The following is a 25,161-nucleotide window of genomic DNA, read 5'->3' as shown; positions in this document are numbered from 1 at the left end:
GTGTTGGCAGGGCTGCACTTGCTGCAGGGACTCTAGGGAGAATCCAGTACACTTTCAGCTTCTGTAGGCTGCTGACTTCCCTTGGCTTGTGGCTGCATCACTCCATCCTCTGCTTGTTTTCACACCATCTTCCCTGGTTATGTGTAGTCTCCTCTTCTGTGTCAGGACTTCATCTGCTGTTCTAAGGATGCTTGTGATTGCATTTAAGTCCTCCTCAGATACTCCCGAGATAATCTCCCCATTTCAAGATCCTTAACTTAAATCACACAGCTGAAGACCCTTGTTCCTTACTAAGTAGTATTAGAGGTTCCAGGAATTAGGGCCTGATATCTTTGGGTGGTTGTCATTAGGCCTCCTACAGGAGTGTTCTTGTTTCCCTCCAAGGGAGAAGAAGAGAACCTATTAAGTACTTTTCTACTGGGCAAAGTCCTGTAACATTTGAGTCTTTCCAGTTACCCTATTATTGGGAAGCTTGTTATCCCATTTCACAGATTGGAAAACTGTGGAGTTTTCAGAGTGGTTCATCACATGACTGATAATTGGTGGAGCTGCTTTGGAATGTAAGTCAGTTGGGTCCCACAGACTGCTTCAACTTCTCTTGGGCCTTTGGACCAGTAGGTTGCAGAGTCTTGCACCTGGGATCCCATGATGTCAGAGAGCTTTGCCCAGCTCCCTTGTGGAGGCTCAGGAATGTTGAGGGACTCGCCCATAGGCCCAGCAGTGGGCTCGTAAGATTCACGGTCTGGACTTGACTTTCTCAGGCCAGAGTATTGATGCAGCTTAAACTTACCAATGGAAAGGTTAGCCCCCATCCCTCTCTCCCACCAGCCTTCTCTTCCTGGACCACTTTCCTAAACAACTCCCAAGTCAGCCCCTTTCCCAGAGGCTCCTGTCCAGCCAGGGGAAGAAGGAGTCTTAAGCTAGAGGCTTCTGGGACTCTAAGCTCTTCCTGGAGCCCAGGACCATGGCCTCCCTACTTTCTCTCCCCAAAGGGAGAGGCAAGGTTTCAGCCAGACCCAAAGCCCTTAAGGCTGCTGGTGCCAAAGCCAGTGGGAGGATCATGGTTTGGCCTCCAGATCTAGGCCCAGATCGCCCCAGGACCAAAGCCCTACTTGCGTAAAGGGTATGCTTGGTCTCCATTTTTTAAAAATATTTTATTTATTTATTTGACAGAGAGGTCACAAGTAGGCAGAGAGGCAGGCAGAGAGAGAGGGAGAAACAGGCTCCCCACTGAGCAGAGAGCCCGACGCGGGGCTCGATCCCAGGACCCTGAGATCATGACCGGAGCCGAAGGCAGAGGCTTAAACCACTGAACCACCCAGGCGCCCCTGCTTGGTCTCCATTTTTAAGGACAAACCAGGACTTTCCCAGGATGGGCTGCCAGCTATGTCTCCATGTTGTGGCTTGTGAGGGCCTTCCCTATTGCCTCTATACTAGACTCTGCTGGTGCCCAAACCCCAGCTCATTTTGCCTTTGTCAAATGAGGATAATGCTCACTGCCACCTGGGCTGTGGTAAGAACAATTAAATGAAGTCACCTTTTGCATCAGGAACCTGGCGCAGGGCAGGCATTTGGCTAATACGAGTTCATCTTCCTGGCCCCACCCTTCTTGCCTGCATAGTCCTACCCAGGACTTTAGTTGTGCCCGACTCACTGCTGAGCCTCGGGCATCCCTGGTGCTTTGTGGTAGAAGTGATTTTTTAAAATTAATTTATTTAGGTAATCTCTACACCCACCGTGGGGCTTGAACTCACCACCCCAAGATCAAGAGTCTCATACTTCTCTGACTGAGCCAGCCAGGCGCCCCCAGAAGTGATTTCTTACCCAGTTAACAAGCATTTCTGGAGGTCTTCATGTTTTAATCCTTCTGTCGGGTGGCACCTCTTCTCTGGTGCCTGCCTTCATGATTGGTTAGGACCCTTCCTGTGTGTTTCATAGCACCGTGTTCAGCTCTTTCACTGCCCTGCTCACACTTGTGTGTGGTCATTCCCTGTTTCCCCATCCCCCCCCCCCAGCAGTTTGTGAGCTTATGGAGGGTAGAAACCAAGTCAGATTCATTTCTCTGCCTCGTTGCCAGGTTTACTACAGTCAGGGTCTGATTTGGCAGCTTCTGGTAGACCCTTGTTGGAGGAGTAAGTAGGAGCCCCCCTCCTCTTCGATCCCCTTCCCCTCAGTCTCCTTTTCCCCTGCACTCGAGGGCAGGAGGTTACTATGTGCCCTTCTTTGGAACTTCTCTTTCTGCCCAGTGTGGGCCTGTAGTCATAGTTGCAGCTTCCCTGCTGGTGACCCCTGGCTGGGGCACGTACCGTGGTGTTGGGAGATGGCTGTCCCTGCAGGGCAGGGATGGACTGGGGGAAACTGGCTGAAGTGTGCTAGTCCACAGCCTCTGGGGTGGGAGAGGCACATGCTGGAGAGTTTCTGCACAAACAAGAGTCTCCATGCTGTCCATGGAAGCCCATTAAGGGCTTCCAGGTGCCTTTGTCATCTCTGGCAAGCCAGCCACGCCTCCCTAATGGTGGGGCTGCTGGGTATTCCCTCATCACCCCCCTCTTCACCCCCTTCTGTCCAACCATGTCCAACTCCCATGGGACTTGCTGAGATCCTCTCAGTTGTACGTGGTCTTTGTGCCAGTCTTGCCCCTTCTGTGGCTAAGGACCCGTTATTTACCAGGCCTTTTCAGGCCTTGAAGCTCCTTTGAGCTTCTTGACAGCTCTGTCAGGTAGATCATGTATCTGTCGTTTGATAGGAAACTGAGGCTTGGAGAGTTCAGATAGTCCGTCTGAAATCACACAGCAAGTGAATGACAGGGCTGGGTATTGAAAAACAGTTTTGGTATTGGAATGCAGAGCCTCCGAACCTTGTACTTCCTACTCTGCTGGGATTTTCGCTCACCTGAGCTGGGGAAAAGTGGCCTGCAGAGAAGTGATCCCCTCTGTCTAGTCAGAGTTAGCCCAGATCCTCGCAATCCCTGGGCAGGTGGTGTCCCAAAGGAGCAGGTTTGGGATTCCTGGTCCTTAGCATAGATGCTCTTGAAGGCTGGCTTCTTGTGGCCAGCAGAGGGCGTGAAAGGCCTGGGAAAGGTCTGCTGCTTCTGGTTTTGTTTTGAAATGGAAAACATGTTTTCAGTGACAAGTGGACATCATTTCTTTTAACCGACTTAATTTTTTAGAGCTGTATGAGGTTCGCAGCAAAACTGAACAAGAGTTCCTACATTGAACAGGGAGTTCCCACAAACCCCCTGCACTCACACGTGCATAGTCTCTCCCATTATTAACACCCCCCGACCAGAGTGGTGCATTTGTTGCAGTCAGTGACCATGTAGGACACATCATAATCACCCAGAGCCCACAGTTCACAGTAGGGTTCGCTCTTGGCATTGTACGTTCTGTGGGTTTGGACAAATGTATAATGCCACGTAACCACCGTTAAGGTACCATACAGAGTAGTTTGGCCTAAACGTCCTCTTTTCTGCCTATTTGTCTCTCCATTATTTTTTTAAGTCTGAAGAGACATGTTTGTACAGGCTCACTGAACCTGAACCTTTGGGGTCAGATGTGCTTTGGAATTTAGGGAAATTTCAGAGTTTAGAAAAATCACCTGGTGTGTATACTATGTGTTATGTGACATCTCTGGTGGGGTCAGTGGTAGTACCTCATAACCAAACTGCTGACTGTTTCTGCATGGAAGTGTTTGAACATTCACCTCCAAGTGGGAGAAATAGGTTCTCGCTGGCTCAGGTCAGGTCAGGTGAGGATGGCAGATGAGTTAGAGGAAGGCTTTGGTTTTCAAAGCTTTTCGAGTTTTGGAGTTTTGGACAAGGGATTGCATGCTTCTCATGAGAAAGGTGAGATAAAAATCACCTGTAGTACCAACGTTTAGGGATATTTTGTCGTATGGTCTTTGCAACTTTCATGTGTTTGTATGCGCATAGATATATATGTGAAATATGTTCAGTTATAAGTGAGATCATACAGTGTATGCATTTTTTCTTATGCGATATATCTTGACATTCCCTAGCTATATGTAGGGCTTGGGATCTAGGCTGTAGCCAGTTACTCCCTCCTCGACATCTTCCCTACCTTAAGTGGTTAGATGGTCCCCAGGTGAACTGGTGAAACTCCTTGAGACAGAGCAAGGTCCATCCCCACCTAACCCCTACCTCTCACCTCCCCACCCCCCACCCCACCCCACCTCATACCACCCTGCCTCCGGATACTTGCCAGGTCTGGGCTGCTGGCTTCCTGTAGGGGCCCACTGTTGGATTCCCAACATGGTCAGCAGGGGCAGTCAGAAAACAGATGAGGCCCTTCTGGAATCAAGTCTTCTACTCACACAATGACTAGTTCCCTAAAAGAAAGGGTCTCCTCCTCCTCCTCCTCCACGTGCATGGAGTGTCAATCAGGGCTAGGGACTTGACCCTGCCCAGTGTCCTTTCAGCCAGTTAGCTGGGCCCTTCGGGAACTGGAGGGCAGGGCCCTGGGGAGGGGGTACAGGCCTTTCCTGTTGTTGACCCCCACCTTTTCTCTCCAGCAGGAGCACTGGTTTGAAAAGGCCCTGAGAGACAAGAAGGGCTTCATCATCAAGCAGATGAAGGAGGACGGCGCCTGTCTCTTCCGGGCTGTAGGTGAGTCTGTGTCTCAGCCTTCAAGGGCCTAGGGCTGCCCCTGAGCTGTTTCTAGTGTTTAGGAGTAACCCTGAGACGGGGTTGGGGCTTGAGTGTACTGGTGTTTCAGGGACTCCAGACCCCAGCTTCAAGTCAGTATCTGACCTCTATCCTTTGGTCATGAGGCAGTGCGGTGATGTGAAAGTGATAATAATAACAATAATGGTGATAAAAAACAATGTTACTTAGGGACAGATTGCATAGTCAGACACTAAAGGAAACCCTTTTTTATTCTTTTCCAGGCTAGGTAAGTGTAGGGACTACTGTGGTTTCCATTTGTCAGAAGAGGAAAGCAGCTTAGAGTAGGGAAGTGACTTGCCCGGGTCAGAGAGTAGAGTTGGGAGTCCCTGGGTTGGGTTAGTCCACGCCCCATGTTCTTAAACACAGCACACTGCTGTCACCCTGAGGTCATAGAATTTTTTTAAACTTACAGAAAAGTAGAATAGTGAATGCTCTGTATCCATCATTCATCTTCAAAGTGGTCATCAACACATGGCCAACCTTGTTTCATCACTACCCTGCCCACTCATTTTCACTCTCCTGAAACAAGTATTTTTAAAGCAAAACCCTAACGTTGGATCATTTCATTTGTAAATATTCATGTATGTTTCTCTGACAGATAAGGATTTTTTCTTTCCTAACGTAATCCAAGTGTCATTATCCTACCTAACAACATTCATAATTCCTTAATAACATCTAGTATCCAGTCTGAGTGACATCTTTGAGGTCACTCTGCCTCTGAATCTGTGACCCAGCAGGCAGCCCTAAAGCCCTGTGCTAGTGTCCAGGGGAATTTGTGCATATGATCTGACCCTTCCATAGGGCCTGTACTATCTACCAGGGAAAAGGGCCCTCTGATAGGAACCTTGAAGTAGGAGTCAGAAGCCCTGTCTTCTAGTTCTGGCCGTGATTCAAAAACTCCAATTTTCCTATCTGTTAAATGGTATTGATTCTGAAGGGCTCCTTGAGTCCTTACAGGGTCTGCTCTTCTCTCACCGTGTAACTAGCCCCATGTCTACTGGTAGCCTGGACCAACTCTACTTCTGATTGTGCCACTGATTCTTGGTCTGAACTTGGGCAGGCAGCTGCTCTCCTGAGCCTGTTTCTGAGGCCATAACAGAAGGCCAAAGACCCAGAGTTGTAATGGTTACATGAGATCATTTACATTAAACCCTTTGGTGCCTGACACCTGGTAGACCCTCAGGGAACAGTAGCATTGGTGAAGCCTGAATGCTGTTTTCAGTGGCGTCTAAGAGCCACAAATGTTTGTTGAATAAGTAGAAAAAGTTTAGGTGGATTGATTGCTTACCTCTCCATTCTACCAAGTGGAAGAAGCTCAGGCAGTAGACTCTGCTGGGCTGGGAAAATCCTACCCTTTCTATCCCTGTGGCTCCAGCTTGTGTTCTTCCTGGGATGTTTTCTAGAGAAAGAGCTGGGTGTGGGGCATCTTGGACCAAAGGAAGGCAAAGAAAGAATAGTTCAGGGCCTGTTAGGTGCTGCCCTGTGCTGAAGCCTCAGGCTAGATGTGGGACAAACGGGGCTACTGGTAGAGTGAGTGTAAGAGAATGCAACTGGGCACCTTGGTCCCAGGTGACCTTTGAGGCAGATGTTGAGGCTGGTAAGGACCTGGCTTGTGTAGTAACCCATATTAACGGCAACATTTCATGTGTGTCCATCTGGCTGACCTCTCCAGACACCCTCTGACACCTCCCCCCTCAACAAGGGCCTTCCAGTAAAGGGCCTGAGCTTACAGGAAGAGCTGACCGCAGCAGGTTGAAGGCCTTTCCCTATCAGCACTATGGCTACCCATTTCCCCCAACTGGGCTGCCCTTGGCTTTTCTCTGTAAAACCTCAGAAGCCCCATGGCCAGTCCCTAGAAGTACGTGGCCCCTGAGTCTCTAGGCCTAATCTGGAGGTTTCCCTGGGGCAGAGTGCATAGGATATATACCTGGGAAGGGGACTCTGTCCTTGGGCTTTCTATTGCCCCTCTGCTTCCAGCGTAGCTTGTGTAGTTACCCTGAGCTCTGGTGAGAAGGCCTACAGGTTCTAGTTCCTGCCACGCATTGCATGGTGTAAGGAACACATAACTGAAGGCTGGAGTTGGAGGGGGATTGCACACATAGAGGCCACAATGTTGTTCCTTGACGCTGACTGTTTGCTGGCATTCAGCTGGGTGCTTCAGATTCATCTGCAAAACTGGAATCGTTATCCTGTGAGACAAGTGAGAAGATTCCAACTCAGGAAAGAGAAATGACATGCTTAGGGTCATTAGTGGCAGAGCTGGCATGGGGTCCCAGAGGTATCCAAATGACATGTTCTTTCTATGACCTTGGTAAAGCCCTAGCTTTTCAGCTTAGCTGTGGACTGGCTGGGTAACCTCAGGTATATTCCTTGACCTCTCTGGGCCTTACTTTAACTAAAAGCCTGTAGTCCTCTACTGTTGGAAATCCTGAGGCAGGTGGCTTTCTACCCTCTGTTTTGCCTCTGAGGTCTGGGTGTCCCTCATGGGAACCAATATTCACTGCTCTCTCTCACAGTGGCATGTTGGGGACTTATGAGCATCAGTGAAGGAGTGGAAGTAGGAGCCTGAGTTTCTAGGTATCCTGTGGCCCACCCTGCCCCTGCTAGGCTCAGATAACCTCTTCCTGGAAACATGAGTCTGCCTCTCTCCTGCCCTCCCCCCATAGGACTTTGACTCAGCAAAAACCTCTGGCCCTGGCCTCTGTGGGCAAAGTGGAGGCCACACATGCATCTGCATGGGCCATGAAGAAGCAGCTGGGGCTGTACATGTTAGAACGATGGCTCAGAAACATTAGCCTGGACCATCACTGTTGGGAGGGATGGATCTTTGATTAATTTTGAATGCTTTATAAGTGGGAAAACTGAGGCCTTACAAGAAAGCCAGGACCCTATTGTCTAGATCACATGGGCAGTATCAGAGCATAGGTGTCTGAGGTTGAACTAGGCCAGAAGGAGAAGATTCCCATGGACTCCCATGTACACCAGTTTCCGTTGGGCTCTTTTCTGCCTTGCTTCCTCAGTTTCCCCATCTTTGCTGTGGAAGTCCTTGAGTAGAAGAGTGGGCATCTCAGAGACCGGGCTTTCAAGAGGACAGAGTTCTGTCTCCCCACAGTGAGGGTGTCTCCCCACAGTAAGGGTGTCTCCCCCACAGTGAGGGTGTCTCCCCCACTGAAGGTGTGCCATCTGGGGCCAGGGGCCAGGTGCATACCGCAGCTGCTTGACAGGCAGGGGAGGCCTTTTCCCTGGTTCATCTCCTCAGTGGGACCAGGATTCCCACTGGGCCGGGAGGCAAGTTGGGAACAGATCAGGTTCCTGTCTCTCCCTGCTGCTGTGTGTACACACATTTGTGTGGTTTGTTTTTAGATTCCCTGCAGACGCCAGGCTTCCTTTTCTGTCCTCAGCAGAACTTGCTGTGGCTCTTCTCGCAGGCAGGCAGGCAGGCAGCGACCTTCTAGGGAGGCCGTTCCCAGGTGCCTCTAAAGCAAATGGTAGGGCCCTGTACTTAATTAAGCTCCAGGTAGCCCAGGCTTTCCTGTCTTGCTTCTCCACATAACTCTTTGGCAAATAGTGACTATTTTAGGGCGCCTGAGGAGGAAGGATTACAGAGGTTTGAGGGACTTTCCCCCAGGCAGTAGGGGAAGGAGGTTGAGGCAAGTCTGTTAGAGCTTTTGACTATTCTTCCCTCCCGTTAACCCCTGGCAAAGGGTAGGAAGGAGGTGAGGGTCCTTGGTTTATACAGCTTTGCCTCTCATCCAGCCTTTAGTCTTGGTTAATAGTAAGGGCAGCTACTTGTCGAATGCAGTAGGTCTCTGTAGTTGTGAGGGTGGGATGGGTATTTGGCCTCAGGGAACATATTTTTTTAAAGATTTCATTTATTTATTTGACAGACAGAGATCATAAGTAGGCAGAGAGAGAGGAGGAAGCAGGTTCCCTGTGGAACAGAGAGCCGGATGCAGGGCTCGATCCCAGGACCCTGGGATCATGACCCAAGCCAAAGGCAGAGGCTTTAACCCACTGAGCCACACAGGCGCCCACATCTTTTTTTTTTTTTAAAGATGTTATTTATTGGATGTGAGGGCAATCTGGCTGTGACATCTGTCACCCCACTGATCACCAGGGTTGATTCGGCTGATATGGCTGGCTACGCGGGTGTCCCTTTCCTCCCTCACCCGCTCCACGAGCGTCCATCCCGAAGCTGCACACTCGGTTGAAGAGGATGACCTTCCCCGATAGAGGAGAGGACCGTTCCTTGGTCAGGGGTATACGAGTAGCTGCGCTCCCCTGCTAGAACCTCCAAACAAGCTCTCAAGGTCCATTTGTAGGAGAACGTAGGGTAGTCAAGCTTCCAAGACTCCAGACCCATCCAAATGAGGCGCGCACATGGCAGTCTGCCTTTCTTTAAAAAGAAAAAAAAAAGATGTTATTTGTCAGAAAGAGAGCGTGTGTGTGTGCACGAGGTGGGGGAGTGGCAGGCAGAGGGAGAAGCTGGCTCCCCACTGAGCAAGGAACCCCATGTGGGACTTGATCCCAGGACCCTGGGATCATGACCTGAACCAAAGGTAGATACTTAACAGACTGAGTCACCTGGGCATCCCTCAACAGGACAGTTTTTCCATTTTTAAAGATTTTTATTTATTCATTTGTTAAAGAGCGCACCTGCGCACACACAAGCAGGGGGTGTGGCAGGCAAAGGGAGAAGCAAGCTTCCTGCTGAGCAAGGAGCACCATGTGGAACTCAGTCCCAGGACCCTGGGATCATGACCTGGAGCAAAGGCAGCCGCTTAACGGACTAAGCCACCCAGACGTTCCCCTTAGGGAACATCTTTGGCAGGATCTGCTGGTTTTGTGTGTGTGTGTGTGTGTGTGTGTGTGTGCGCGTGCACGCACATGTGCATTTCTCTGCTCGTGTCTCAGCGTGTTCAGAGAAAGGACAGACATAAGGTGTGGGGGAAGGTAAGGTTTATGCTGACCTCTCTGTAATTTCTGCCCACTCCTAGGCCTTTCCAGGGTTCCAGCTGATTCCTGCTTATGCTGGTAGAGAAACTGAGGCAGACAGAATCAGGCCTTGCTCTAGGCGGGCAATAGCTGGATTGGGGGTAGTGGTAACATCATCTGGAGCATCAGTGTTTAAAGTTACAAGGTAGTCCTTGAGAGCCTGGCCTTCACCCTTCCCGATGTGTGACCTTGGGCCAGCTCTACCACATTTCTGTACCTCAGTTATCCCTCCTGTGTAAAGTAGGGCTTTGTGGGGTGAAGATGAAATAAGTTGGAATGTGAAAAGGCCTTGGTGAAATCATTTGGGGTATTGTTCTGAGGATTTCTGAGCCCTCTTTGGGTTGGGGACAGAGGTCAGGTAGTGGGGGACCCCTTCAGCTGGACTCTGGGAGGGGAGAGCAGGTGCAGATTGCCCACAAGTGCAGCGTCAGCAAGAAGAGGAGTTTCAGTTTCTATCAAAACAAGTTCTCTGAATTCCCCTACCTCTGCAGGTCCATTGGGCCCTTTCCCCCACTTTGGCCCCCACAGGGAAGTCCAGCCCAGCCCAGCCCCTAATCCCGTATGCCAACCTTCTAGGAGGAGGAGGGCTTTCTGGAGGACAGAGGTGGGGCTAGCAGAGTCAGATAAGCTGCCTCAATGAGGAGGACTTCCTGTGTTTAAGCCCTGCCCTGGGTTGTTATCCCACCTTAATATCATTGAAAAGATCCTCTCTCCCCCACTGGGAGGTATTATTGCTCGGTTCCCTTGTTGTTCACATAGACACATTTTCTTCCACATTGATGATCCCCAAACTAGCTTATATCTATAATCAGTGAGGTGGGTCATGCTGCCCACCCCTCAACAAAGGCTGTGATTTAAATATATGTACAGTACTACCTGCCAGTGCATCTTAGGCTCTAGGAGAGAAGGGGGTACTTGAGAGGTAGGTAGGTATGCAGAGAAAGTCATTTAAGGACCCTGTTTTGTGAAACCTATATTATTGATTTGATGTTAATTTGGTTTCTAAAGATTTGCACTATGGACACAGAAGGTAGGCCTGTGAACCTTTGGATTCAGTAAAGGTAGACAGCCAGCCCTGCCTGGGTGAGGAGGGACAGCCTAGACTCCTTGTTCAGGGCTTTCCTCTGGCTGAGGAAGTGTGACAGAAACGAGGAAAAGCTTAAGTGGTTCCGGTGACATCCTGAGTGACTTGGGGATGATTAGCTATCTGAGAGAGTCATTGTCCACTCATGACAAACAGGAGCCCCTAGGTTCATTTCTTTTTCTTTTTTTAATTTTATTTATTTGACAGACAGAGATCACAAGTAGGCAGAGAGGTAGGTAGAGAGAGAGAGAGAGAGAGAGGAAGCAGGCTCCCCACTGAGCAGAGAGCCCGATGCGGGGCTCGATCCCAGGACCCTGGGATCATGACCTGAGCTGAAGGCAGAGGCTTTAACCCACTGAGCCACCCAGGTGCCCCCCAGGTTCATTTCTTTTTTTTTTTTTTTTTTTTTTTATTTATTTGTCAGAGAGAGAGAGACAGAGAGAGAGGCAGAGGCAGAGGGAGAAGCAGGCTCCCCGCGGAGCAAGGAGCCCGATATGGGACTCGATCCCAGGACGCCAGGATCATGACCTGAGCTGAAGGCAGAGGCTTTAACCCACTGAGCCACCCAGGTGCCCCCCAGGTTCATTTCTTAAACACCTAGTGCATCGTAGGCATTTAGTAAACCCTACCCCTCATCTTAACAGCCCCCTGTGAAAGAAAGTCTAGTTACTCTCCCCACTTCACGGATGAAGTCACTGCGGCCCAGAGAGCTTGAAGGCCTTGTCCAGTGCCACACAGTTAGGAGGCAGCAGAACCTTTCTGCTAGGCAAGGGCCAATGGCAGGGGAATGAGGGGGTCTTTACGAGCTTCCCTCAGCTCGCTTCCCTGTTCCAGTCTCCGCTTTCCTCCATTTTCTCGCATCTGGCATCCAGCTCAGGTAGATCCATCCATCTCCCAGGAAGTGCCTGTTGGTCCTTCCGGAGGAACATCTCAGCCATCTCCTCCAGCTTGGCAGGCCAGCCCCTATTTAACCCCTTTGCCGCCATTTCAGTTCCTGTTTACTGCAGCTGCTGGCCACACTGCATCCTCAGCGCCCCAAGCTTGTTCTACATAAATAGCTCTTTGCAGCCACAGTGGGCTCTGTGTTCCTGGCTTCTAAGAAAGGTGGCAGCAGGGGGCCCCTAGCCTCTGTGTAGGGCACGTGACTTGCTGGAAGTGCTGCTGTGGGGGGGGGGTTGTGGCCACAGAACCCACATCCTTGTTTACATCGGTGAAGGGGCTACCCCTTCCCGCCTTCACAGCTCCCTTCCCCCTTAGGTCTCTGCACCTCCAAGAGGAGGTGAGACAGGCATGGGGCCCATTTTCTATCTCAGAGCTGCCCTTCTCTCCTTATCTCACAGAATTCTCCAGGGAGGGAAGGGGAGGGCAGTGAAGGTATTCTTCTGGCGATTCTTCAGAGGTAGACTGGCTGTCATGGAAGACCTTTGCAGTGTTCTGCTGGACCTGCCTCTGCCTGGTACCCCAGAGAGATCCCATCAGAGCAACAGTCATTCGGGGAGACAAAGAGAAATTCCCTCTTCATCTTAGAATGGACATCAGGCATGCCTTATCTTCAAGCCCACTTTAATTTCCCAGGGGAAGACTCTGGCTCCCTTAGCCTGTCCATCCACTCAGCAAGCTGGTCCCGATTTCCTGTACTGTATCAGGCCCTGAGCTGGGGGGACTTGGGTGTGACTTGGTCTTGGCCCTCAGTGGGAGTCAGAGTGGTCAGGCAGGGGAAGTTTGTACACACCTTTGATAAAATTGATAATAGAAGTGCTCTGGAGAGTGGGAGGGCTGGGGAACTGTATAAAGAATACATGGGTGTTTGACAAGTAGGCAGCCAAGGAGGATGGAAAGAATGCCCTGAAGAAAAGAGGAAATGGCATGTGTGAAGATCCTCAAGTAAGGCAGGGGGGAGCCTGTTATTTTTTTTTTTAACATTTTATTTATTTATTTATTTATTAGAGCATAAGTGGAGAAAGGTCAGCGGGAGAAACAGACTCCCCACCGAGCAGGGAGCCCAGTGTGGGATTCGATCCCGGGACTCCCAAGATCATGACCTGAGTCGAAGGCAGTTGCTTAACCAACTGAGCCACCCAGGCGTCCCGGGAGCCTGGTTCTTATTTTGACCGAGACTCTGTGACACCTAGACCACTTGGGCCACAGGCAGGCTGCCTTTCCTGATTTAAGCTTAAATTATGTTCATATTTGTGTCTCTTCCTAGATTAGGTGCTTTTTGCAGACGGGGCCGGATTTTACGCACCTCTGTCCCCTTCACAGTACCCCGCATTTGAGACCCCACTCTTGGTAGGGGACTCTGATTTACTGAGTCTGTCCCAAGCCTAGTGCTGGTCACCTTAGACCCATGGTTTCGTTGATCCTACAAGAGGCCTGCCAGGGAGTTAGTTACCTGCTTGTTCCTGTTTTGCACATGAAGCCTCTGAGGCTCAGGACACTTGGGTTGCTTACCTCTGGTCATTTAGCTCACTAGTACCTGGCAGAACTGGGCTTAGAGCCCAGTATTTATGGTTTTTTCTGTCTTTCTTTCTTTCTTTTTAACCTGTGAAGGCCATGCTGGCTCCCGAGAGTCAGGAAAATTGTGTTCTAGAGTTGAATCTGTCAGACTGACTTGCTGGGTGACCTTGGTGAAGCCACAGACTGTCTCTCAGCCTTAGCTTCCTCACATGAAGAGTGAAGGGGGAGTGTGGAATTGCTGGTGCTCGAGGCCACTTTGGGGACTTAAAATGTTTGTTGACTTGTCTGAGTGGCCAGGCAAGCCCTGGACAAACTTGTCTGCCTGAGAGGCCTGTGGTTGCGTTCCTCTCGCCCGTACTCTCCCTGCTTGCCTCTTTTTTCCATGATCCCATTCCAGCCCACAAAGCCAAGCACACTCCAGGCCACAGAATAGGAAAAGGAGTTTTCTGGCCCCCAGCTCTCCACCCCCACGGATATTCCAGGACTTCAAACTCTTGCCTGGTGACAGCTCTTGACCCCCGCCTCTCCTTTCTTCTGTCCCCACAGCTGACCAGGTGTATGGAGACCAAGACATGCATGAGGTTGTGCGAAAGCATTGCATGGACTATCTGGTGAGACCTCGCGGAGGCCTCGGGGTGGGGGCAGAGTGGGGGCATCCCCTCCCCGCACAGACCTGACCCTCTGATCTATTCTGCAGATGAAGAATGCTGACTACTTCTCCAACTATGTCACAGAGGACTTCACCACCTACATCAACAGGAAGCGGAAAAACAACTGCCATGGCAACCACATTGAGATGCAGGCCATGGCAGAGATGTACAACCGGCCCGTGGAGGTGTACCAGTACAGCACAGGTACTTACGTGGTGGGTAGGTGAGCGGCTAACTGCTACTGGTCCGAGCCCACCCAGCCCAGCCCACTGTGGATGCTCCTTCCTTCTCTTTCCCTGCAGAACCCATCAACACATTCCATGGGATCCATCAAAATGAGGATGAACCCATCCGCGTCAGCTACCATCGGAATATCCACTACAATTCAGTGGTGAATCCCAACAAGGCCACCATTGGTGTGGGGCTAGGCCTGCCATCATTCAAACCCGGGGTAAGTGGGTCCCTGTGCCCAGGGTGGCTGCTAGATGGAGAGGCCAGAAACCTCTTTTGAGGCCTCAGTTCTGCCCTAGCCTACAAAAATGCCCCCTGAGCTCTCACCTCTGTAAAACTAGGAAGTAACCCAGAGTGATCTCTCAGGACTAGTTTGGTACTCTCCATTTGTGTGTCTGAGCTGGCTTACCCATCTTTCATGCCTGTTGAGGGTTGGCATTTTGGGATATGGAGGCACATCTGGGCACTGTGAACCTGGGCTTGGTCTGGGTATCTCGGCACCTGCATAGAGCATCTGAAACGCAGCAGTTCTAGACAGCAGTGGTCATAGAGACTTGAAGGGCAGGCCTGGCCCAACTACTTACTGGCTGTGGGACCTCGGGCAGATTATGCAAGTAACGTGGGCTGGCCGCTTGGCCTATACAGAACGTGCCTGACACTGGGCCTGATGCCTAGTAGGTGCTCACAAGATGGCAGTACCTTTTCCCGTACATGTCGACAGATTCTCATTCTCTCTCATAAACAGTCATCTTCTGGGGATTTTGCTGTCTTCTGTTCAGGTTTCACTTCCTACAAACAAAGTGCCCCTGCCTCATTTTAGGAAATGCACTCCCTAACACCAACACACCCTCCAACATAGTTTTTTTTTTTAATTTTGTTTTTTTTTAAAGATTTTGTTTATTTATTTGCCAGAGAGATCACAAGTAGGCAGAGCAGCAGGCGGCGTGTGTAGGGGGGAAGCAGGCTCCCTGCTGGGCAGAGAGCCCGATACGGGGCTCGATCTCAGGACCCTGAGATCATGACCTGAGCCAGAGGCAGAGGCTTAACCCACTGAGCCACCCAGGTGCCCCTTAATTTTGTTTTTTACGTAAACTTGTATTAATTTGTAACAGTTTTAGATTTACATTATTGAGTTTAGATTATTTCCGTATTCCCCATTGTTAGGAACATCAGCATAGAACATTTGTCACAATTAATAAACCAATATTGCTATATTAACTGAAGACCATACTTTATTTAAATGACCTCAGTCATTCCCTAATGATCTTATCTGTTCCAGAATCCCATCCAGGACACCTTACTACATTTAGTTGTCATGTCTCGTGGCTCCTCTTCGTTCTGACAGTTTCTCTGAATTTCCTTGTTTTTATCTTTGATCTGTTTACAGATTCTAGTTTTGCCTTTTCTAGAATGTCATGGAATTGGAATCATAACAGTATGTGGGTTTTTTTCAGAGTGGCTTCTTTCACATTAACAACACATATTTAGATTTAATATTCACCCATGACTTTTTTGTGGTCTGATCACTCGATTCTCTTTTTTGAGGTTTTAAGATTTTTTTAAAGTTCTATTTTTTATTTTTTAAAGATTTTATTTATTTGAGAGATAGAGTGAGAGATACCATGAGAGGGGAGAGGGTCAGAGGGAGAAGCAGACTCCCTGCTGAGCAGGGAGTCTGATGTGGGCCTCCATCCTGGGACTCCAGGATCATGACCCAAGCCGAAGGCAGTTGCTTAACTAACTGAGCCACCCAGGCACCCAAGAATTTTTTTAAGATGTAAGATTTTTTTTAAAAATTTATGTATTTGAGAGAGAGCACTATTGGAGGGGTGGAGGGAGAGGGAGTGGGAGCAAGAATCTCAAGCAGACTCCACGCACAGCCCAACCTGGGGTTTGATCTCTCAATTCTGAGATCATGACCTGAGCCGAAATCAAGAGTCGGAAGCTTAACCGACTGTGCCACCCAGGTACCCCACTTGTTTCTTTCTTTTTTTTTTTCAAGATCATATTTATTCATTTGACAGAGAGCAAGCACAAGCAGGGGGAGGGGCAGAGGGCGAGGGCAAAGCAGGCCCCCCACTGAGCAGGGAGCCCAGTGTGGGGCTTGATCCCAGGACCCCGGGATCATGGCCTGAGCTGAAAGATTGCTTAACTGACTGAGCCACCCAGGCACCCCAGCCCTACTCATTTTTCTTTTCTTTTTTTTTTTAATAAAAAAAACCTGTGAATGCCTTAAGGATTTGTTTGTTTGTAGACTTAATTATTTAGAACGGTTTTAAATTTACAAAAAAAATTGAGAAGGTAGAGTTCCCATGTGTCCTCCTCCCCCTTGCACAGTTTCATTTTTATTAACATTGGATGACTGTGATACATTTGTTACAATATATGAACCAATAATGATATATTATTGTTAACTGAAGTCATCCTATCTCTTTAGGCTCCCTTGTCTGTGGTGGTTTCTCACACTTTGATGTTTTTGATGACATTGAGAGTATTGAGGAGTACTGGTCAGGTATATTGTAGGATGTTTCTCTTTTGAAATTTGTCCAATGTTTTTCTCATGATTAGACTGGGGTTATGGGTTTTAGGGAGGAAGATCACAGTGGTAAAGTATGAGTCTCTTCACATCATATCAACGGTATATACGGGGACCACGATTTATGACTGTTGATGTTGACCTTGACCCCTGGCAGAAGTAGTGTTTGCCAGATTTTCTCCACTGTAAAATTACCCTCCTCCCCCATTCCTTTTTCCATACTGTTCTGTTTGGAAGAAGTCATTATGCACAGCCCACACTTTCAAAGCAGAGGTTATGCTCCATCTTCTTGAGGGTAGAGTATCTATGTAAATGATGTAGAATTCATCTGCAAGGGAGATTTGTCTCTTGTCCCCCATTTATTTATATCACTATGGACTCAAGGGTATTTCTTTTATATTTTGAGTTATAATCCAGTACTATATTTATTTTGATGCTCACATTGTTCCAGTTTTGGCTATCAGGAGTGCTCTTAGTTGGTTCCTAAATCGCATTGACATACCCATCATTGTAGTGGTGGGTTGGTTTTTCTTGTTTGGTTTGGTTTGGTTTTGGTTTGTTTATTGTGTTTCATTTTGCAGCACTTTCTTACTTTCTGGCACTATGAGGTGCTCCCAGTTCATCTTGTATATTTCTTGGCCCAGTCCTAGAACCAGCCATTTTTCCAAGGACCTCTGGTTCCTTTTATTGGAATATGTTATTAGAAACCAAGATCTGGGTGCTGACTGAGCTCCTTACTACTGGGGTGTCCTTGCTCCTAGGCCCTTTCAGCTGACAGAGTAAGGAGATAGATCTGTGAATACTAACCCGTGTATACATTTGTCTAGAAATATTTCTTATGTAACCATCCATATCTCTGTGAAGCTACAGTTCTTAACTGATATCTCCAACTGATAAAGTACCTCATCAGTTTTAATTTGCAATTTTTTTAATTTGCAATTTTCTGATGACAAGTGGTGTTGAGCATCTTCTCATGTGCTTATTTGCCATCTGTATATCTTCTTTGAGGAAACTCTGTGTTTAGACTTTTTGCCCATTTCTAAATTGGCTTGTTCTAACATAGAGTTTTACATGCTTTCTGGACTATTTTACATAGGTGAAAAATTACATTTTCCATCATGACTTAATGTACACATTGGGTGTAGTATATGTATTTACACTAAAATAATATTAGTGTTTCACTGAGCAATACTTAATGCCTAGAATAAGCTCTGGTATTTTTTTATCACTTCATTTTTTAAATTTTTTTAAAAGATTTTTATTTATTGGGGCGCCTGGGTGGCTCAGTGGGTTAAGGCCTCTGCCTTCGGCTCAGGTCATGATCCCAGAGTCCTGGGATCAAGCCCCACATCGGGCTCTCTGCTTAGCAGGGTGCCTGCTTCCTCCTCTCTCTCTCTGCCTGCCTCTCTGCCTACTTGTGATCTCTGCCTGTCAAATAAATAAATCTTAAAAATATATATATAAAAAAAAGATTTTTATTTACTTATTTAGTTGACATACAGAGATCACAAGTAGGCAGAGAGAGGGTAGGGAGAGAAGCAGGCTCCCTGCCGAGGAGAGAGTCGATGCGGGGCTCGATCCCAGGACCCTGGGATCGTGACCTGAGCCAAAGGCAGAGGCTTTAACCCACTGAGTCATCCAGGCACCCCTACTTCATTTTTTTAAATGCTGTTGTGTCTCTCCATCTGACAAAAAGCACTCTCCTACAGTGTCCCACAATTCATAACACCCTTTCCCATGATGATATCGTCCCCTTGTCCCCTGAAATGTCCAAATATTCCCTTCAACCTGTGCACACTCAGCTAACTTCTCAGGTGATCTTTTCTCCTTGTCCCATCTGGGTATAGGTGAGGAAAGTCTCAGCATTATGAAAATGAGTCATTGCTGGGTTAGGCATCTTTAAATTCTAGCACCTGGCTGCCCCAGACATAGTACTTCACTGAAGGTGTCTTGGGGTTGGGAGCAGGGCTTCTGAGTATAGGAGTTTGGAATGACAAGTCCCACTACCGAAGCCAGTCTTCGCCCAATTCTTGATGAAAAGGCGGCCTGCTTGGGGGGTCCTTGTAAGAGTACCTGCCTTCCTGTCTCCTCTCTTCTGGGCCTATAGGCATACAATCCTGAGCCGGTTCTGGCTCCTGGCCAGAGTTCAGAGTGTCACCCCACATCCCTGTTCCTCCCTGCCTTGCAGTTTGCAGAGCAGTCCCTGATGAAGAATGCCATAAAAACATCAGAGGAGTCATGGATTGAACAGCAAATGCTGGAAGACAAGAAGCGGGCCACAGACTGGGAGGCTACAAATGAGGCCATTGAGGAGCAGGTGGCTCGAGAATCTTACCTGCAGTGGCTGCGGGATCAGGAGAAACAGGCCCGCCAGGTCCGTGGCCCCAGCCAGGTGAGTCCTGGGCTCAGGTGAGGCCTGGCCAGGAACCCCTTACTTCACATGTTCTGCTCCTGTACAGACAGAAGAAATTAAGCAGTTTTGACATCTGGAAGAGAAGGAAGCTCTCAACTCATTCTGTACCACATCTTGGCCTTAGTCTTGGCATTGTGCCTTAGAACTCTCAACACCTTTGCAGACAAGCTCTTAAGGAGTGAGGGAGGCCAGCCATTGGCGGTGACGTGTGGGATTGATGGGTAGTTACAGAGAGATAAGCTTTTGTTGAATGTCCTTATATGTCAGGCTCTGTGCTGAGGATGTAAGATTAGGTCTGGCCTATTCCACTCTCAGTGATCCCCTGTCTACTGAGGCAGACAGATATATCAGTGAGGCCCATGACCCAGGCTGGGAGACCACTGGACATGGGGCCTCTGGTCAGTCTTCGCACAGGAAGATGGGATTTTTAGGGCAGGGATGGGGCAGAGCGGCCAGGCATTTGAAGAATCACGAGGAGTTTAGAGTGGTTGTAGATGTTGGCAAGAGTTGAGTAATTTCTACAACAACTATTAATTGCAGGTCTGTGCCAGGCACTGTTCTCAGTGTGTGAGGGTACCTTGGTGAGCTGGGCAAGCCCAGATTCCTGTCCTTGTGGTGCTTACATTTTTGCAGAGTCGAACAAAAGGAACAGTGAACATAATGAGTAGATGAGTTGAGAGGTGGGACAGTTGTAACACGTAGAGCAGAGTGAAGGGAATGAGTAGGGCTGAGAGGGAGCTGAGAGTTCACAGGGTAAGAGAGTATGGTCGGGGTAGGCCCCAGAGCAGGTGAGATGTGAGCAAAAGCTTGCAGGAGGTGAGGCACTTAGCCAGGCCAGGCGGAAGGCCATCCAGAGCAAAGCCCTGAGGGAGAGCGCATCCCTGGTGTGATCTGGGAGTGGCCAGGAGGCCAGTGTGGCTGAGCAGAATGCAGTAGTCAGAGAGGGTTGGTGCTGGATCCAGAAGGGACCTGTGGGCTGTGCTGAGAGCTTTGTCTTTTACTGTGGCTGAGGCAGAAGCCTTTGGGAGGGTGGTGAGCAGAGGAGGGACAGGATCCCTGTGATTGCTGAGTGCAGCATGGAGTCTAGGGAGTTGGGAGAAGCAGGGGACCAGTGAGGTGGAAGCTACTAGAGAAGTCCCAGTTGTGGAAGCTGGTGGTGCTGGCTTGGGAGGAATGAGGAAAGGGCATAGAGTCTGAACGTGTTTTGAAGGTGGAGGTACAGGTTTCCTCCCAGATTGGCTGTAACGATGTGAGGGGGGCGTTAAGGAGCTGGCCTTCATCCTGCAGTCTGCTGTGTGACTAGGAATGATGGTGGCCTACGTAGAAACTGTATCACAGCCAGGATGCCAGGAGTGAGCCAGCCCTTTGGGATGGGGCAGAGGAGGCTCACGCCTGGTGTCGGTCCTTACCTCCTCCTCCTCCTTCTGCACTGCAGCCCCGGAAAGCCAGCGCCACATGCAGTTCTGCCACAGCAGCAGCCTCCAGTGGCCTGGAGGAGTGGACCAGCCGGTCCCCGCGACAGCGGAGTTCAGCCTCTTCGCCCGAGCACCCTGAGCTGCACGCTGAGCTGGGCATCAAGCCCCCTTCCCCAGGCACTGTCTTAGCTCTTGCCAAACCTCCTTCACCCTGTGCACCAGGTCAGTGACTTGGTGACAGGGAAGCATGCTGGGATTAGGAGGTGCTGCCTAGGTTGTGGGCACCCTGCTTCTGACTGTTCCTCTGCCCCAGGTACAAGCAGCCAGTTCTCAGCAGGGGCCGACCGGGCTACTTCCCCCCTCGTGTCCCTCTACCCTGCTCTGGAGTGCCGGGCCCTCATTCAGCAGATGTCCCCCTCTGCCTTTGGTAAGCCTCCTCTCTCTAGGGGCCAGGGGCCAGCTGGGAGTTGGGGAGAGATGGAAGAAGCAGCAAGTCCTGAGAGGGGGCTTCTAGAGCCTCTGGCCCTCTCCACAGGAAAAGGGAGTTTTTCAAACCCAAGCGATGTGTCCAGAGGAGATTTGCACGGGATTTCATAGGCCCAGAGGAGCCCTCTCTGTAGAGAAAGAGGGGCCTGGATGGGATCTTTCCAGAGCCGGGATCAGCGAAGGGTGAGGAGAAGGTGCGCTGGGAGTGCCCCATCATCCTTTTCCTCTTCATCTTGCCCAGCAGGTCTGAACGACTGGGATGATGATGAGATCCTAGCATCGGTGCTGGCAGTATCCCAACAGGAATACCTAGACAGTATGAAGAAGAACAAAGTGCACAGAGATCCACCCCCAGACAAGAGTTGATGGAGACCCAGAGACTGGAGACCATCTCCCAACCCCTACCACTCCTGCCCTCCGGTGCCGCCCCACCTTCTTTGGCTTTCTTCCCTCTTGCCTTCTTCCCTTTCCCCCCTCCTTCTGCTCCTCCCCACTTCCCTCTGGCTGGCCCACCCCTGCGCCCCCTCTCATCGCTGCCACCACCACCATCACCTGTCTCTTCGCCAGCTGACGTGCCCTGTTGCCCCCTGCACAGCACCATCCCTGCATTCCACAGGGGACTTGGGCAAGGGTGCCGAAGGTAGGCGAGAGGCACACAGACAAACCAACTGGCAGCCAGGCAGCCCCCGAGGAGAGACATTCAGACAGAGGAAAGTATCCTTGCCCCCCATTCCTTCCAAGATCAGAAATACTTGTTACCCCACCTCCACTATGATGCTGGGGAGGTGGGAGGAAGAAGTGGGAATTCCCCTTCCTAGTACCCCAAGAATGTCTGAGCCTTCAATGTTGAATTTTTTCTTTATTAAAGTGTACTTTTATCTTATAAACTAAACCAATCCAAAATGATGTAGACAATAGCATTGGCTCTGTGAAGGCGGCATCTCTCTGGTTTGGGAGCAGGCAGGCCACGGGGCATAGAGGGGCGCAAAGATGTGGTTGCCATCTCTAGCCTTCAGCTCTGTGGAGGTGGGCATGGTCTAGAGTACAAACTGGGGCGGGGGCAGGGGCAGGTGTCCCGTGGGCTTTGGACAATGAGACTCTGGCCTCGCAGCATTCCTACTGCTTCCACACCACTGCCACCGCCACCGGTCTCTGGAATCTTGGGGTGGGGGCACCTTTGAGGATCGAGGCTGCTGCCGCCCAGGATTTGAGTGTGGGGAGTGGGAACAGCCTCAGCAGATGGGGCACCCGTGCCCTACAGGTGTTGATAAGATCCACCATCTGTAATGTCCTTGGCACAATAAAACCAAATGTCAGTTTCCCCTGAGCGCCTCTGTTCTGTGTGGGGCATGGGGTGGGTGGGCCTCTGGGCAGAGGTGGTGATGGCATAGGCCTTGGCTTGACCTCTGAGGGCTGTATGCTCTCCAGTAGGGTATGTTTGTGGGCCCAGTTTGTTCATATTTGATTCATTCTTACTAAACCAACTTCTGGACCTGTTCCCACCAAGAAAACTCCATCTTACTTGCACACGTAGCCTGCCCACCCTGTGTTCTGGGGTGTGGTGGGAGCAGAGAACTAGGAGCTTGAGGGCTGGAACTGAACTTGGAACTTTTCTGCCTGCCTCCTTCCCTATGTATGTTTGCTCTTTCCTTGTGCTCCTTGATGCGGAAATGCTTTGGAAAGGCACACGATGCTTCATATCAACATAAGTTCAGTGGAATCAACTGGAGGGGCCTCCCTGGTTTAACTAAGGGATGGTTAAACCCTTCCTTTTTCATGTTCCCAGTCCTCTGATGCCCATGCCCCTGCCTTTCCTTGGGGTAAAGCCAAGGCAGAGAAGGATGGCTGACCCCCAGGTCTTGTCAAGAGTGTGTTTTGCTGCGCCTCACTAGCAGGGCCCCTGTGGAAGGATGCGTGTCCAGCTCTGCCGTCAAAGGCATGGCTGGCTGGGTGGCCATCTTGTGGGGTGTCTGTGGAATCCACATTGGTCAAGCATGCACATGTTGGAGAGTTGGTTGGGAACCCACCCTGGCTTTTTATAGCTTTGTGATCTTGGTCAAATCACAGGCTGAGTTTCAGGGGTCCCACCATGTGTATGGCAGGAGTGATTAATGTCTACTACCTCACGCTCTTCTCTGGTTGTGAGCATTGAGAGAGAATGCACATGGTCAGCATATAATAATGTCTGATGGCATGGTGCCTGGCATGTTCTGAGAGCCCAGAGGTTAGCAAGTAGTATTTATTTACCTCATTTTGAACTTTTTACACCATTTACACCCCTGCCTACCTCTTCTTGCCACCCTGTCCAGTTTTGGCCTCTGCCTGCAATTTGCCCTTCCCCATCCTGGGCCCCCAACCTTGTCCTTCAAGATAGGTAGAGTGTCACCTTCTGAGAAGCCCTGTGTGACCTCATCCATATTCTCACCTCTATCCACAGATACATCTTTACTCCTTCCCCAATAACTCTGATTCACTTCCTGGGCAAGGGCTGTGATGCCTGACTTAATTTGTGTTATCTCTAATATCTGCACCCTTGCTGGGATCTGGCAGGCTTACAGTAGCCCCCTAATAAATACTGGATGAATGAGGGAGATTACATGTGTGTATCTGCTTTGTGTGTGTGTGTGTGTGTGTGTGTGTGTGTGCACGCACCTGTTTGGTGAGTTCAAGTCTTCACATGATCCTCACAATGTCTAGTGTATGTGATGGGGGCTTGTTTCCAGGTGTGTCAGATGGTGACTGAGTGTGGGACTCTATCTCTGACAGTTTATGTCTGTTTCTGAGACAAGTGCATGTCTGCGTGGGTCTGTGACAGCGCATCTGCGGTTTCTTTCTGATGGGGTGGATGTCCGTTTGTATTCCTGTGACAGATTCTGGGTAGCTATATCTGGACAGTTTCAGTGACAACGCTGCATGTTTGCTGGTGTGTGTCTATCCACGTCTGTTTTTGTGACGCTGCCTATCTATGTGGCTCTGTTGCATAAGTATTTATGTCTGCCTTTGGAGCAGTACTTGTGTGTCTGGAGCATCTGTGTGTCTTCCTGTGACAGACTCAAGGTCTTTCATTTCTGGGACAGTACAAGTCTTCCCCTGACGGTGCATGTCTGATGGTGCCAGTATCTTTGTGACAAGGTCTGGTGGTGTGTCTGACAAGACATTTCTGTGCCATTGTCACATGGCAGCGTCGGTCCATGTGAATCTCTGGAGTCTCTGTCTTTCCTTAACAGTGTTTCACTGGGTGTCATTCCGGGACATAACTGGCAGCATGCCTGCCTGATGGTGGATGTCAGACTCTGTGACAGTAGAGGTCTGCATGTGTGTCTAGGACAAGTTTAAATGAATGTGTCTGTTGATTTTGTGTATATCACATAGTACTTCTGCGTGTCCTGAATGCATCTCTCTCTCTGGCGTGAGGATCGACTATTTTTCCCAAATTTGTGACTGAAGGTATTTTACCACCTGTCTGAGTTCTTTCCGTCCTTGTCTCTACCATCATTCTGGCTTGCTAGCACCCCACCCCCACCCAAGCTCCACTTCCCTCTGCCATTCCAGATTCTAGATGTGCTGACTGGGCTCGCAGCCAGACCTAGCCAGGTCTGTCCAGGTTAAGGGCTCCAAAACACCCCACAGCCCTCCGCCTCAGGGCGTGGGAACGCTGTCTTTGACCAGAGCGTCTCCCGCGGTAGTAGTCAGGGGGGTTTACCCATCCCTGGAAGCTGGACAGGTTCTTCCAGGATTCTTGGCTTCAGTTTTAGGGCAGAGGCCTTTAGTCGCCTAGAGGGCTCTGGTCCTGGGTGAGAAGCACTCTTTGGAGACAAGGTCCTGGGTAGCCACAGGCCCAGATTCTTAGAAGCCCTGCGTGGCATTATCTCCGCACTAACCTCGAAGCAGCGCCTGCAAACCAACTTCCTAGGAAAGGAGGCGGTGCAGTTATTTTTTTAAGTTTATATCTATATATACACATACACACACATATATAAAAACAACCCCGCACAACAACCAAAACAAATGCGGTTGCTGCAAAGGGATTCCCAGAACCGGTTTCCTCTTTGCGCGCGCCCCCCACATTTGCATGCGGGCCCGGCCCCCGCGGAAGATCCGGGCATACATTTGCATAAGGGGGTACTTGAAACGTTGAGGGTGGTATGCAAATTAGGACTGGCTCCGATTGGCTGGGGTACAGCAGGTGCCGCGTCCGGATTGATCAAAG

The 25,161-nt window shown here is 49.8% G+C and overlaps 1 protein-coding gene across 4 annotated transcripts in view; it reads left to right on the top strand.

Moving 5' to 3' along the window:
* Positions 1–22,278, top strand: part of OTUD5 (OTU deubiquitinase 5) — a 29,213-nt gene extending 6,935 nt beyond the window's left edge. The window contains exons 2-9 of one of the 4 annotated variants that reach the window (XM_045995041.1): positions 4,531–4,624; positions 13,767–13,831; positions 13,918–14,074; positions 14,173–14,321; positions 18,826–19,011; positions 20,486–20,687; positions 20,779–20,892; positions 21,193–22,278. In XM_045995041.1, the coding sequence (XP_045850997.1) occupies positions 4,531–4,624; positions 13,767–13,831; positions 13,918–14,074; positions 14,173–14,321; positions 18,826–19,011; positions 20,486–20,687; positions 20,779–20,892; positions 21,193–21,317 (1,092 nt within the window). In that variant the 3' untranslated portion in view covers positions 21,318–22,278. Of the gene's footprint in view, positions 1–4,530; positions 4,625–13,766; positions 13,832–13,917; positions 14,075–14,172; positions 14,322–18,825; positions 19,030–20,485; positions 20,688–20,778; positions 20,893–21,192 lie in introns of all 4 variants that reach the window. The other 3 variants (XM_045995040.1, XM_045995038.1, XM_045995039.1) reach the window with 3 other exon arrangements.
* The last annotated feature ends 2,883 nt before the right edge of the window (positions 22,279–25,161 follow it).

The sequence above is a fragment of the Meles meles genome, chromosome X (assembly GCF_922984935.1).
Source record: "Meles meles chromosome X, mMelMel3.1 paternal haplotype, whole genome shotgun sequence".
Taxonomy (NCBI): domain Eukaryota; kingdom Metazoa; phylum Chordata; class Mammalia; order Carnivora; family Mustelidae; genus Meles; species Meles meles.
The sequence above is the reverse complement of the archived record's forward strand: the minus strand, read 5'-3'. Positions and strand labels throughout refer to the sequence as shown.